Genomic DNA, 16589 nt, shown 5'->3' on the forward strand with positions numbered 1-16589 from the left:
GCTCATGCCACCTTTCTATCCAACCTGCTACTTTGCGAAACTCAATGCAGGTCTACCGTCTTGCTTTATCTTGTGAATTTGTTTCTCTGCTTTGAGGGCTATGGATGGGCCCTCGAATCTGGCTTTTAATCCAAGGAGGAAGAGATGAAGATTTACCAGTTCAGGTGCTTGCTTGTTTACAGATTGTTTAGCCACTCAGACACTTCCCCTTCCAGATTGGCTGCGACAATGTTGACCATAGCAGCTGGATTTGGGTAGAAATGGGCATTGCGATTCATGTGGGAATGTACTCAATTGAGGAAGAAGATCAGCTTCTCCAGGTTGCCATCAAAAGTAGCTCTAAGGGGAGGCGTCATCATGAGCTGCTGTACCCCCATTGTGGTTGCATTCTCAACAACAGTTGGCTTCCCTGCTGGGGCTGCTGCACTTCCAGCAGCTGCTGACCTCCCAACAGTGGCTGCAGCATTCCCAATAGCTGCAGACCCCCCAGTGGCTACTGCACGTTCAGGGGTTGTTGCCACCCCCACTACTGCTGTGCTCCCAATGGCTGCATTTGCGACATCCCCAGTTGCTGCAGTCCTCCCATCAGCTGTTGTGCATTCACGGGGTGCTGCCCACCCCATTGCTGCTGCATCCCAAATGGTTGTGGACCCCCCGGTGGTGGCTGTGGCACCCCCAAGTCCTGCAGGACCCCCCCAATGGCTGCGGCGCCCCGACCTGTTGCTGCCTGGCCAGCAGGTCGCGCAGCTGTTGAATTAAATCTCATTGGGTGCTCACATTCAGGTCTTCCCCTTGCGCAGGGCTCGGGCTCGGGTGGCACTGATAGTGATGCTGTAGGACTGATAGTAGTGACAGTCAGGGTTCTCATGGTACCTCTGATGATCTGTACACCGGATGCCCTGGCAGTGGCTTGGGCTTCGGTAGTGGGGCTGTTCGTCAGGGCTGTCATCATAATCCCATTGCCTGGAGTCTTCATGGCAGTGGTGCCTGTCAAGGGATTGCAATAACCGATGCTGTCGGGCTTCTCCAGTGGCTGGGACTCTTGTGTTGTGAGTGGCGCTCTGGAGTCCTGTAGGAGTGGCTACGCCTCCGACTGCCAAGTCTACAATGGTGGCCGGGACTCTCCTTCCTCACAGGGCTGGAGGTCAACCCTAGTGGCTTTGAAGACGGTGAAGCTGCCTGCGCTCCATCAGTGGGACTGGGGCTTCTCTTAGGCACAGATTGGCGTCGGCTCCACCAGTCATCATGCTCACTTGCATGCAAAGAGTGAGAAAGTTGTTTCCCACTCCTCACCTCCAGCCCTTCGAATCTCTCCACCAACTTTTTCACTGATTGGCTACGGACTGCAGACAGGTACTTCCATTCGCCAATCTTTTGGCTCCCTGATGGTTGGGGAGTGCAATCCTTGAGGGGCCACTGCTTGCAAGTTGGCTTCGGATGCTTTCAAAGAACTCGCCTTTGGCAGGGTTGCCTCAAGGTGCTTGGAATCTCCACTGGGCAGGGTCCACTCCAATGACCAGATCAGGTCTCGCATCTTCGGCCTTGCTCCCTGCTGTAAGGCATCAAAAGTTCCTTTCTCCTCCAGTGTGCTGACTTGTGCTCCCTCCACTGAGGTAGCAGCCATGGCCGGGGTGCTGGTTACAGGTAGTTCTTCCCTCCCCATGCTGAGATCTTTGAGTCTTTGTCAGCCTACCCCTTGACTTAGGGAAGGTGACTGTAGCTCAGGACCCCAGGATGGTCATGATAGAAGGTAGTTTTGGGTTAATGTCATAGTTCCAATAGATGAAACCCATCAAAAGAACTTCAAGGCAAGAATTCTTCCTTAAAGAACATTTTATTCAGGAAACAATGTATTGGCAATACATAGTTGAACCCAAAACTAGTTTCCCTTCCCCCAGATACAAAGTAACAAATTGCAATTCCCACCCCTAATAAGCAGTCATAAATCACTTTCTCCAATTAGCCTGAAACACGGGCATTCTCCCCAACTCCTCAGCCCGCCAAAACATTATCAATTCGTCCTTGGGTTCCCACAAAGCAGGGTTATTATTATTATGACTAGCTAAGCTCAAGCATTCATCCTAACCCCCCTTCCACACCTGATTTCTAAATAGAAGAAAATGCATGTTAAAAGCAAAGAGAAAATGACTGTGATTTTCATCAGTTGTCAGAGCGGGAAACATCCAATGTTTACAGCATTGACACCAAAATCCAAAAGACAGCAAGTGATATGCCTCTACATTATTAGACTGAAGACCTTGAGAAGGTTCTGTTGAAGTAATTCTGCTATGCTAAGCTAAAAAGGTAAAGGTAAAGGTTCCCCCGCACATGCATGCTAGTCGTTTCCAACTCTAGTGGCCGGTGCTCATCTCCATTTCAAAGCCGAAGAGTCAGCGCTTGTCCGAGGACGTCTCCGTGGTCATGTGGCCGGCATGACTAGAGATGGCCATTAATGGAGAAGAGGAAGCTAACATAGGCAGTGAAAATGACACACTTCTTTACAACCAAGACTTCTTCATCCAGATCGTTCTACTTCCCACCCTTCTTTGCAAGGATGGCTATGTTGATGGGATTGCCAGTCCAATATTTCTGAAGGATGCCTCATTGAGGGATACTAAGCTAGACCAAACTGATGGAAGTATTTTCCTAGGTTCGTTTTTCTTTTTTCCTTCAGAAAACTTCACTTTGCTTATAATGTACCTAGCCATGGTTGGCTCCTTGCTTTATGCCATCCATGCCATGCTATTTTATAATCTCAAGCACTTCCCCAGCACCATGGATATTCTTTTCACTGAGTGTCCACTCAGAGATTGGGAAATCACCTCACCATGTGTTATTCTTTCTACACACAAACCCAGAATCTGACATGCATCCAGCAATTATAGTGCCCAGAAAAGCATCAAGTATGAGAGGAGTTGGGTGACAGGTAAGACTGAGATTTTGGACATCAGACTTCAAATTCTGCTTTCCACAATCCAAATATCTGAGAGAAGGGGACTTCAGAAAGCAGTATTTCTATCTCTTATCTAAATTAACATACATCTCATTGGTACCTATCAGTCATTTAATAGTGTATATATATATATATATATATATATATATATATATATATATATATATATATATATATATATATATATATATATATATATATATATATATTATAACATTCCATCTTTAAAACATCAAACACCTTATATATTTTTCTAGCTTTAATTTTACATTGATATTGAAATTAAACATTTAAGATTTCTCATTTTCATATTGCTAAATAACCTCCTTTCCCTTTACACAATTTTCTCCAATACCTAGTAATGTAATCCAGTTCTTATTTATCTCATTTCCATATCCATATGTCATACAATATTTAGAATAGTATTAAAATACCAATTGCAAGGAGGAGAAAGAAGAGGACAATATAATATTCTTGTTTCTCATTTATAGTTTCCACATATTAAAAATTAACCAAAATTTCTTCCATTTCAACATTTAATACATCCTCTCATATCTCTACATCCAAGTATATTAGTTACATTCTATCATTTTTAGCATATATACATCTTAACCCATATCATTTAAAGAACTCAATATTTCAATGTTAGTATTCATACATCTGTATTTTATTTTTAGGGACGCGGTGGCTCAGTGGGTTAGGACGCTGAGCTTGTCGATCAGAAGGTCGGCAGTTTGGCGGGTCGAATCCCGAGTGCCGCGTAACAGAGTGAGCGCCTGTTACTCGTCCCAGCTTCTGCCCACCTAGCAGTTCGAAAGCACGTAAAAATGCAAGTAGAAAAATATGGACCACTACAGTGGGAAGGTAACAGCGTTCCGTGCGCCTTTGGCGTTTAGTCATGCCGGCCACATGACCACGGAGACGTCCTCGGACAAGCGCTGGCTCTTCGGCTTTGAAACGGAGATGAGCACCGGCCCCTAGAGTCGGAAACGACTAGCACGCATGTGCGGGGGAACCTTTACCTTTACCTTTACTATTTTATTTTTATTTTTATTTTATTTTTTTTAGTTAATCAGTATTTTTGTCTACTCATCAAAACAATCTCTCGTAATCCCAATACAATCCTGTCTATTTTGGTATTATCTGTTTCAGGCCTCTTACAATCTTATTCTTGCTTTCTTCCTTTGCCATGTCATTTTTCGCTTCTTTGCCTCAGGGTCATCAAAGCATTCTTGTGTTGCTATATCATATTGAAGTGGCCCTCCAGTCTCCACTTTTAAAGGATTGAAGAGTCTGCTAACAGTACCAAATCTTCTCATTATTTTCACCTCTTGATATAAATGTCCTGACCTAAATAAAAAAAATTCCATCTTTTCTCCTTTATAATCTTCAAAAGCCTGTATTTGTTGAATATTTAATTCTTCTGCCAATGTATTTGATTGTTCAATTTCTTCTGTTAAGTTCTGTCCCAATAAAATATTAGTTGTCACAGTTTGAGTGTGAGTTTGTTTCATCGAGATGCTTTCTAATTCTTTTCCAAAAGCTCTTATTTCATTGCCAGCTGTAGAAAGGAACTGGTAAGTTTGGTAAGATATTATACAAAAAGAGAGAGAGGAAGTATTGGTTACAATTTGGAGATTTGTAATAATATGTATTTGTCTGAAATGGAATTATTGTAACCCGGACACCACGTTGCTTTTTAAAGATATTATTGTAATATTGGAAAACTAATGAAAAAAAGAAAGAAAGCAGTATTTCTACATAACAAATTGCAGTACAAGATCAAGAGGCTACTGTGATCAACACTATTGGAACTCTACCTGCAAGAATGTACAGACGTATCTGAGGACACTCACTATGGATAAGAGTCACATAGTCAGGTGGTGCTAAATCAGGCTGAATGTTTCATGTATAGTATATACACTATCAATCCTGCCTGTTCATATAGCAATAGCATTTAGACTTATATACCATTTCATAGTGCTTTTCAGCCCTCTCTAAGTGTTTTACAGAGTCAGAAAATTTCCCCCAACAATCTGGGTCCTCATTTTACCTACCTCCGAAGGATGTAAGGCTGAGTCAATCATCAGCTGTTCAGAATCAAACTCCTGGAGTGAGCAGTGAGCCTGCAGTACTGCATTCTAACCACTGCGCCACCACAACTCTATATACGAGTAGTATACAGAGAGATTAGGAGGAACAACAGTAGGAAGTAATATGGGTTCAATTTAGATAATCAAATCACAACTCCCCCCTTCACACTATACAGCATAAAACATACTTAGCCAAAGATAAATATCATTCCAAGCTGCAATGTGGGCTCTCATCAACAAAGGGCATAATCAGATAGTAATTTCTATCTGGAAGGGAAACAGTTAAAAGTGCTATAATCTTAATTCATTCTTTCCAGTATTTTTTTCTGTGCATCCAGATCTCTAGTTTATTCAGAATTGTTCTGCATTCATTCATTCATTCATTCTGCCTTCCTACAAGGTGACTCTGCACACTTTGCAAACATCTTTTAGACATTGAAAAATGAGGTACTGTACTACATTTAATTTCTCATGAAACATCCTTTAATACAGGGGTCCCCAACCCCCAATCCATGGATTGGTACTGGTCTGTGGCCTAATAGAAATTGGGCCATGCAAGTGACAAGGTAACGAGCAAAGCTTCAATGCACATGCGCAGTATGTAGGTTGTGCACAAAACCATCCCCCCTCCAGTGTGTGGAAAAATTGTTTTCCATGAAACTGGTTCCTGGTGCCAGAAATGTTGGGAACCACTACTTTAATATATTCTTATGCCCTTCCTTGATCCATTTGTTGCTATTTTCCTTTTGTTCAATTGTGTCCAATTTTCAGAGACTGCCTGGACAAGTTCCTGCAATTTTATTTTTCAAAAGTGGCTCATCATTGCCTCCTTGCTAGGGTTGAGGGGAAGTGACTGGCCAGTGATCACCCAGCTAGCTTTGTGTCCAAGGCAAAGCAAGAATTCATGTCCTTCTGGTTTCTAGCCTGATGCCTTAACCACTATACCAAACTGGGTCAATGGCTACTGTTATGGATTTTGTATAAAACCTAGTTGCTTTTGCAATACAATCTTGCATGTGGCTGTTCAGAAGTCAGTTTTATTGTTTATAATGCAGTTTGCTCCTTAGTACTCACTGCAGGAAGATAGGTTTAATGAGCATATAAGCTCATATAATGAAAAGTGTAACTTTATATTTGATTTCTTTTCTACAGGTATTTGTGCTGATTCTAGTTTTGTATGCTCTGTCAACAAAACTATTCATTACATGAATTTGTAAATTTCAAAACTAACAGAACAGCTTATAACAACTTATACTTTTAATAAGACACAAAGTTCTGTGGATTCTTCAGATTTGATGATCATAATCCAAATTTGGCAAGACTACAATTATCTCAAGTGTCTGGACCAATGTTTCTCAACTTTGACAGTTTTAAGATGTGTGTACTTCCAATTTCCAGATTTCCCCAGCCAGTGAACTCAATGAAAATGCTATGTTGAAGTTTAATGCTACATTATGCTACATTTAAAACATTTGCTAGTGTTTAAAGTGACTTGAGACACTCTGTATATTGCCCAAGTCCAAGTGGTTGGTTTTTGTCCTAACCATCCCAGCCTTTTAAAGCACGGCACAGCACTTTCCACATAAACGCTAGATCAAATCTGCATTATTTGGTCCCAAGTGCCATCTAATGGGTGTTATTGGAATTGCAAGTTTTTATAATTGGTGAAGGGTTGCAGAACGAAGAATATTAAATGAGTCGGATGCTGGGAAGAAGAATTATCGTAACAAGTCTGGTAACTGAATGAGAACTCGATTGCACTTCAAGCTACGTTTAATCGCCGATCCAATTTCTTGGAAGAATAAATTTAAATAGCAACATGGTTGCGGAAAGGAAAGGAGAGGGGGAGGCAGAGAATAGAGATAAAATATCATGGAAACGAACATTTACTTTTTTTCAGATATTGCTAGTCCTGATTCTCCCCACCCCCCTTCATCTAACCGTTGCACTTCCCTCAGTCGAATCAAAGGAAAAGAGCCACAAAACGTTACGCTGAAGAGTTCTGTTACCCGGGCAACCTTTATCACAAACATTCTAGAAGTCCCACCCCTTTCGTGATCTTGTATTCGCCGCTGCCGCTAAGGCAACACTCCATTAGTAACCATGTCCAAAAAGCAGGAGCAAGCATGGCAGACACTTCCTCCGCCTTTCCCTTCGGTTGGGAGGTGGATTCCGGCGCGCTGGTACCTTCCGAAGGCCGCCGACAAGACTGGAGACTGACTAGCAGTGGAGTGGGGCTCAATTACAGCCCATCATTGCCTTTCCCGCCGCCTTATGCGCGAGTAAGCAAGCTGATATTTAGCAGGATAGCTGGTGCAATCCGGATAGTTTGTAAACACTAAGGTTTGGAGAGGAGGAGGCGGCTAAGATCCCTGGGTTCTCTGCGAGAGGGCTGGAGTGACACCAAAAAAAACAGGACGGGATGCTTTGAGGCAGATCCTGTTTGTATCCACGTGGTCCCCACATTTTTTGATTGTCCATTCTTTTTCTGTGTACTCACTGTTCCTCCTGCAACTTTCCATTGTTAGTCCACGATCCAGGAACCGTTGCCACCTGCCTCCCAGAAAGTATGGCAAGATGAAGTCATTCCCCGGCTGGCTACCACTGCACAACTTGCCCACTGCATGAAAACTCATAGGGAACCGCTAGCTCAACCCCGCTACTCTGTCTCTGCCTCACATCAAGACGTCCGCTATAACAAAGATTTGAGAGAGAAGGTAAGAGATTCTGGGGGAACTTTAGCAATTGGGTGCTCTTAGGAAAGTGTCTTGGAAAAGGCATTAAGAAGCAGATTCCTGATTTTACTAGAGAAATAGTTAAGGTCCTATCTGGTTCCAGGAAGACCTTAGTGCAGCAGGATGAAGAGCTGACAATCAGACACAGAAGGAACAGCTCTGGGAACACTTACAAACACTTGAATCATTTAATGCTGGGCTTTGCTTTTTTCACTTCCCTCCTGACCTCTTTTCCTGTGTGCAAGACTCTTCTATTGCAAGCCTGAAGGCAGAGCCTACATACCAATACAGTACAGAGTACAGAGAAGAGCAACCAAGATGATTAGGGGACTGGAGGCTAAAACATACAAGGAACGGTTGCTGGAATTGGGTATGTCTACTTTAATGAAGAGAAGGATGAGGGGGGACATGATAGCAGTGTTCCAATATCTCAGGGGTTGCCACAAAGAAGGGGGAGACAAGCTATTCTCCAAAGCACCTGAAGGCAGGACAAGAAGCAATGGATGGAAACTAACCAAAAAGAGAAGCAACCTAGAACTAAGGAGAAATTTCCTGACAGTTAGAACAATTAATCAGTGGAACAACCTGCCTCCAGAAGTTGTGAATGCTCCAACGCTAGAAGTCTTTAAGAAGAGACTGGACAGTGATTTGCCTGAAATGGTATAGGGTTTCCTGCCTGAACAGGAGGTTGGACTAGATGACCTCCAAAGGTCCCTTCCAACTTTATTATTGTTGTTGTTGTTGTTGTTGTTATTTAAAAATACCCATATTGCTTGGCTTTATTTGCTTTTTTCAAATTTCCAAAAAAAAAAAAGTCTATCTTGTTTCAATTACCATAAAACACTCTAGGGAACAAGTGATAATAATAAAAATAAAATGTATTAGGCACAAGATATTTTGTCACCAAAAGTAAAATCAAGTTACAAATTACCCTATGCTACTCTGATACAGTAGGTGAAACTGGAGCATCTCACAACTTTATTTATGGTAACCTTTTATATAACATTCAATAATAAAGTAACATTGTTTTGCATAATTACCAGCCAATGATGGTTGTAGGACAGAGGGATTTGTGAATAACACAAGTAACCTTTCTATTTTGAACAATAAATATTTTAAAGTCAACTCTCAATATGAATCAAATCGACAAGGATAATCTTAAAAATAAGCAATTTCTCCCTTCCCCGTAGTCTTAGGAACAGTATTAACTTTCATTACATTTAATCATCTGTCCCTCTTTTTAATATAATTTTTAAAATTAGCTTTTATAAAACATATAAAAAACTAACACAAACTAATAAAATGTAGAAGCAGGAAAGAAAGAATAAAGTGAAAGTGTAGAAAGAATTGGAAAGAACAAAAAGTAGCTTTCAATTTCCTTTACAGAAATAGTTACAAAATTCTCTTACTCTGATTACAAAAAAATGTCCTTTTTTCTATTTTTTTTCTAATAATCAAAACCACAAATCACCTATGCATTTTTTGTTTCAGGCAAAAAAAAAATAAGTGGTTTCTAATTGACCATAAATCTAGATTACATTTTCCTCTACTTCGTCAAAAATAAAAAATGAAGTTTGTTCCTTAGCCGTTGAAACCTTTCATAGTTCCTCCCTTAGTTATATTTTTTGCAAATAAATTTTAAATCTTTAAGCAAAGTCTCTTATATTTCCATAATCTAGAAAGACTAATCACAAAAGATAAGACATCACAAGATGTCTTATCTTTACTGCAAAAGAAAATCTCTCTTCAGTTGTAATTGATTACTTCTTAAAGTGATTAAGAGAATGGGGAGAGTAAGGCTGTAAAGTCCCTAATGGTTCCACTGAAGTGTAGGTGAAAGTCTAGGATTCCCAGCAGCTCAACTCCTGATCTAGCTGCAATACCTTCTCTGTTTTTGCAGTTTAATCAGAAGGAGCTGCCATCAAGTACCAATGTAATTAATCTCTCAATCTCTCTTTGATCCAGAGAGATAAAAGCCAGCCAGAAATCATCTCCCAGCTGGCTTTCAAAAGCTACAGCAGCTTTCCTCACTTTGGAGAATATCAAACTGTCACTCCCTTCAGCAGAGGTCCCCAACCTTTTGGGCACCAGGGATCGGTTCTGTGGAGAGGTTTTTTCTACGGACTGGAGTGCGTGGTTTTGTGTGCTGCCTGCATCTCGCAGATGGGGCTTTGCTTGTTTGTGCAGACCGGTTGCTGGCATGCCGCAGCCCGATACTGGTCCATGGACCGGGGGTTGGGGACCCCTACCCTATAGGAAACAACTCAGCTGTCCTTCTACTTTCTACTATGTATTCTGTTTCCTGAACTCTCAACCTGCTCTTGTCACCAACAGCTGAAGCTTAGAGCCTGGAGGTTCCCCCTAACTATGGGCAACCAGAAGAGTGAGATCCAAGCAAATTTTCGTGGTTGGCCCAATCTGCCGCACAACCCCACCTTTCATGCTGGGCCTCAGCCATTCAGGTTGGCAGCTCATCACGCAGATGGAGCATCCAAGGTATCTGGAATTTCAGAGACAAAAGGAGGACACCCACACTTCTTTTTCCTGAAGAGTCAGCTTTACTTGCCAGAGTCAGGATCTCCAAATTAAGGATGTTTCATTGTGCATGTTTTTGCAAAGTTTTCTTGCATACTGTATGTGTCCCCGTCTTTTTGATACTAAGCAAATGAATGTTTAATGTCCTTTAGGCTCTTGCCAGATCTATGTGCAGCTTGTGTATGTGGAGGCACATCAGCTAGGGGTGGCCTGGGGTTAGGGATGACTTCAAATTTGCAGAGGAACAACTTCCAGAGATAGACTTTGGTAGTTTATCTGACAGGGACAATATATAGCTATTTAAATTTCCTACAGTGCATTAAGTCTACTAAGGGAATTGTGGAAATTTTAAAAAGCGGATGTCATGGGGGAAGGAATTAGGTGGCCTTTCTAATTGATGCTGGACCTGACTGAACAGTCATCTTCTTAAAGATATCTTCTGCAGCAGAGAAAATGTTACTTAGCAAATTCAGAAAATCCTGTCCAATAGTGGTCTTTATTCTTTTCACTATAGTTGGTGGTAGCCACTACACAGAACAATGTCCTCGCTGGAAGACCCTTCTACATCTGTGACAAGGCAGTGCTGAAGCGTAATGAACCCTACTTATCTACCACTGCCCAGGACTTCCGGATCTTCACACAGTTAGTGGAACATCTGTGGTATCTTTTCCCCACTCTTTCAGTGTCATATAGGTAGTCCTCAACTTAGGATCCAAATGAAGCCCAGAATTTCAGTCCTAAATCATTCTGGTTATTTTAGAGTCTCAGTGGTACTACTAGTTTACATAACACCTTCAGAATCTGTATTTACATCTGTAAATGTAATTCTTAATTTACAGCGATAATTGGGATTAGATTCTGGTTGTAATTCATTACTGTTATTAAGTTGAAGCATCTATGTGATAAAAACAATTTTATGACATTTTCTGCAGCAGTCATTAAACAAATCACTGCACTTGCTGAGCGAACTTTAAAGTCATACCTGTAAACCCATTCTTTCCACTGAGTTTTTATCAGACAACAGGCAAAAAAGTCATAAATTGTGGTCACATGACCATTGGACCTACAACAGATCATAAAAGCTGGTTGTCAAGCACCTGAAATGTGGTCACATGACTACAGTGTATGGCATGACATTTTACAACAGTCAAAAGTGTTTTACAGACCATAAAGCATCCTATGACCCTGTCATAATTTTAAATGGTTATTAAACGGTTGGTTGTAAATCATGGATTACTTGTATTAGTTGCAGGGGAGCAAAGTGGGAGGCATATGCTCCTAGGTTCTTCAAAACACATAGCTGGAAAAAGGATACTGGACTCCCCAGGATTTTGCTTTCATTCAAAAAGCTCTACTTTTATAAGACATTTCCATTCTTGCTAACCTGAATTTTCGGTATTCTTTTCATTAGCCCACGGAGACACATTTCACTTTAATCACTGTAAGTTCCATTCTGCCAATTGTGCCAAATATGCTGATCAATATATATATATGACACAATTGAGCCCCAAATTTCCATAGCTAAGCAAGATTTTATTAAGTGAGTGTTGCCCTATTTTATAACCTTTCTTGCCACAGTTGTTAAGTAATTCACTACATTTTTAGTAATACAATTGTTAAGTAAATCTGGGTTCCCCATTGATGTCGCTTGTCAGAAAGTTGAAAAGGGTGATCACATGATCCCAGGACATTTCAACAGTCTTAAAGTCATGTCAGTTGTCAAGCATCCGAATTTTAAGTATGAAAAATGGTCATAAGTCACTTTTTTCAGTGCCACTGTAACTTTGAACAGTCACTAAATGATGGTTGTAAGTCGAGGACTACCTATATCTTGTTCTGCACAATTCATCCTACCTATGCTAGTCTATAACCATAGTAAATTTTGATTCATCCTATTAATTTTGCTAAGAAAAAGTGAGGAGCTCCCAATCTCTCTTCTAAGGTAAAGGTAAAGGTTCCCCCGCACATGCGTGCTAGTCGTTTCCGACTCTAGGGGCCGGTGCTCATCTCCGTTTCAAAGCCGAAGAGCCAGCGCTTGTCCGAGGACGTCTCCGTGGTCATGTGGCCGGCATGACTAGACGCCAAAGGCACACGGAACGCTGTTACCTTCCCACCGGAGTGGTCCCTATTTTTCTACTTGCATTTTTACGTGCTTTCGAACTGCTAGGTTGGCAGAAGCTGGGACGAGTAACAGGCGCTCACTCTGTACGCGGCACTCGGGATTCGACCCGCCAAACTGCCGACCTTCCGATCGACAAGCTCAGCGTCCTAACCCACTGAGCCACCGCGTCCCTAATCTCTCTTCTAGAAGCTTGTAAAACCTGTAGGCATCACCCACAGGCATCGCCACTGTAGTCATAGGGACTAGAAATATTTCTTCTTTGAAATTAAAAATTAGCTTCTTAGTAAGCTGAATTCTAAATTTAGTGCTCTATTTAATGCCCTCAAAGCAGCACAAACAGACTTGAGAATTTATTCTTGCATTACTATATATAAGGGAAATATAAGCATCTGCTTCTAGAATGAAATAAATCTGCCGCCCTTGTCTTCTTATAATTGAGTCTCACTCCATACATAACACTGCACATATTTCCTGCTTTTGTCTACCTTCCTGAAAAAAAATGATTTCTTTTGTTCTGTCTCCATTCCTTCATAGGAAAGAATTTCAAGGGTATACTCAGAAGGAAATTCTCAATTTGAATTCTTATCCTCTGATTCGTGAACCTGGGCCTATGCGAGATCTCCAGATGTTTCCAAAGGCTACCCGGGTACCCCACCTGATCCTGAACCCTGCTGTGCCTCACCGTGGTTTATTCAGCCTGGCCCAAGAAACCTACCAACTTCCCAATGATCACAAGCGAACCTGGAACCGCTTCTGCCCTGTGCAGCAGCCACCCACAGTTTCCTGTCGGGTGCCTGTGGTGGAAATCACGTGTGTGCCACACATGTATGAGACCGAATATAAATGCTATGGAAGTGGCAAACCTATGCCAGTGTGAGATGGAGAGATTTGTACTCACTCACTAGTCCCTTTTTCTACTGCATCCAAAAAGAAGAAGAAAAAAAATATTTTATCATGTTTACCTTTTGATCATTTTGTTGAAATAACTAAAACAAAAACTCTAGATGCGTTCAACAAACAGAACATTTTGACTTATACTTTGTTATACTCAGTGCTTTTTTGTAAAAGAAAAGGGTGCCGGAACTCAAAATTTGTCATACAACCCACCTTGCCTACCCTACAATGTTCCATCCAAAAAAGGTGCCGGAACTCCGTTCTGAGCGTTCTATGACAAAAAAAAGCCCTGGCTATACTGCCTTAGCATTTTAGCTTCAGAAAGCTGTGACCAAACTAGGCGTAAGTTCCCATGCATCTGTGCTCACCTGAAGAATATTAGGCCCACAGCAGTAAGCAAACCAATACAGGATTAATGTGCAAGAATTGATTCTTGCACTACTGTATATAAAGAAAATAGAAGCATCTCCAGAGGGGACTTCTGGAGTGAAATAAATCTGCCCTTCTTGTCTTCTTATAAAGTACTTTAATCTCACTCCATACACAACAATACCAGAACTACATGTAGCCCTCAATTTAAGACCAGTTGTTTAGCAACCATTTGAAGTTACAACAGACTTCCATGAGGATACTTATAATCTAGGCTGCATTAACAGAGGGATAGAATCAAGATCACGTGAAGTACTAATACCACTTTACAATGCCTTGGTAAGGCCACACCTGGAATACTGCATCCAGTTTTGGTCACCACGATGTAAAAAAGACGTCGAGACTCTAGAAAGAGAACAGAGAAGAGCAACAAAGATGATTGGGGGACTGGAGGCTAAAATATATAGGGAACGGTTGCTGGAATTGGGTATGTGTAGTTTAATGAAGAGAAGGGTGAGGGGTGACATGATAGCAGTGTTCCAATATCTCAGGGGCTGCCACAAAGAACAGGGAGTCAAGGTATTCTCCAAAGCATCTGAAAGCAGGACAAGAAGCAACGGATGGAAACTAGTCAAGGAGAGAAGCAACCTAGAACTAAGGAGAAACTTCCTGACAGTTAGAACAACTAACCAGTGGAACAACCTGCCTCCAGAAGTGGTGAATGCTCCAACATGGAAGTTTTTAAGAAGAGACTGGACAGCCATTTGTCTAAAATGGTATAGGGTTTCCTGCCTTAGCAGGGGTTTGGACTAGATGACCTCCAAGGTCTCTTCCAACTTCTTCTTCTTCTTCTTCTTCTTCTTCTTCTTCTTCTTCTTCTTCTTCTTCTTCTTCTTCTTCTTCTTCTTATTATTATTATTATTATTATTATTATTATTATTATTATTATTATTATTATTATTATTATTATTATTATTATTATTATTATTATTATTATTATTATTTGGTTCCAAAGTTCTAATGGTTAGGCCATCGACTGCATTTTGGATGTTCAGAAAGTGGTCCACATCTACAGCTGTTTGCAGTGTCCTGCAGCCATGTGAACATGTTTTGTGATGTTTTCTGAAAACTGGCATTTCTAGTTTTTGGCAAAAAAACACCCAATTGTTTGTTTAATGACCACATTTGCTTAAAAACTGCAACAAAAAAGGTCATAAAATTGGATGTTATGTGGGTGACCCATTTTATGATTGTCACAACTTACAGTGATAACGGGCAAGCTCTATGAGGACTACTGTACAATGACACTGAATTCCAAAACAAAAAGTCATAAGGGAATAGCACATAAGAACTAGCATTTGCTAGGCCTAGCTAATTCTTCAGGATTGATAGCCATAGTCATTTGCTTCAGTTACCCACAAAACAACCCCACCCCCTCTATATTGGCTCTTTGCTTATGTGGTTCACTGATGCCTCAAGCATGGATAGGTCCTCACAGTCAGCAACCAGGTTTGTTACATCATGCCTGCTTCAGACCCCTTTTTGTATAGCCTGAACTGTGAAATGTATTGCTATACTAAAGTTTGCTAATTTTGGCTTAGTCTATTATGTAAAGTCTCCCAGTGTGTGGTTTATTTGAATAATGTTTAAGCAATGAATTAGTGCAATTGTTTGAACCCAACCTGAGAGATAATTTTCACATTTATATTCCAACTTACTTGGTTTATATGAGATTTTCCAATTTTCTCTTCAATATCACTTGGGAAGTCAGCTAGAGAGAAAATGACTTGGCTTGCCTGAGTAACAATGGCACATCTCAAGAAAGAGGCATAGGATTATATTGTTCTAAGCAGCTCTATATTTGGATACAACACCCAGAACAGATATATAGGATTCTCAGCAAGAGTGAGAAACCAATAGCTCTTAAAATGATATTTATCTTCAGCCCCATTGTCAATGATTAGGAATGATGGTATCCAATAAATAACATCTGGAAGGCCACATAATTGGGGATTACAATTTTGGATTGACAATGAGCAGTTGCAGATTCAGTTCCATTGCTAAACTGATAGTCACAAGGTGTCTATCTTCCTCTAAAAATACATGTTATAGGATTGTGATATGGATAATATGTGAAAGACAGAAGCAGTATTTATGATGTGAACTTCTGGAAGAGAGATGGGATATCAATGTATAGGTAGTCCTTGATTTTTAACCACAACTGGGACCATAATTTCTATCACTAAACGGATGCAGTTGTAGTCATGTCTATATTATGACCTTTTTTGATGCAGTTGTTAAGTGAATCATGGTGACTGTTAAGGAAATCACATGGTTATTAAGAGAATCTGCAAGGGACTTTGCTTGTCAGATGCCATTCAGGGAGGTCATAAATGGTGATCATGTGATTCCAGTACATGTTTTCCAACCGGGAGAACCCATCCCACTGATCTCTCACATCAGTGGGTGGTAGATAACCAATCCAGACCGCTCTCTCACCGCGGCCAAACCCAGGACACACCGGACTGTCAATAGGGGTCACAGGAGAGGGGACATATGTTCGTATCAGCCCCAGGTCCGGGCTCCAATCGGGCATTAAGGGCGAATCCTGGATACCATAGGAGCGTCCAACAGCCAATGACATGGGCAGGCAAAAAAAAGCAATCAGGGTAACAGCGACTTTCTTGCTAATTTGACCAGAGCTGACCACCCTTTAGCAGCTAGTGATGGGACCAGTCTACCCTGCCTCTGGAGATCTACAGCAGAATTGGTCTCCTGATCTTTAAAAATATCAGTAGTAAACTGTCCTTGCTGCACACATTTCCTGACACACTGCGGCATACTGTCTGTATATGGTTTGGAGATGAGTTTGAAAAGAAAAAGTAATA

The 16589-nt window shown here is 41.1% G+C and overlaps 1 protein-coding gene across 1 annotated transcript; it reads left to right on the forward strand.

Moving 5' to 3' along the window:
- Positions 1-7172: 7172 nt before the first annotated feature.
- On the forward strand, positions 7173-13315 carry SAXO3 (stabilizer of axonemal microtubules 3; the record flags this gene model as incomplete). The annotated part of the gene is made up of 5 exons (XM_081346163.1): positions 7173-7328; positions 7575-7763; positions 10116-10277; positions 10831-10958; positions 12973-13315. The coding sequence occupies 5 exons, from the start codon at positions 7173-7175 to the stop codon at positions 13313-13315; spliced, it is 978 nt and encodes a 325-aa protein (XP_081202289.1).
- Positions 13316-16589: the final 3274 nt, after the last annotated feature.

Source organism: Vipera berus (genome assembly GCF_964194415.1).
Source record: "Vipera berus genome assembly, chromosome: Z".
NCBI lineage: Eukaryota > Metazoa > Chordata > Lepidosauria > Squamata > Viperidae > Vipera > Vipera berus.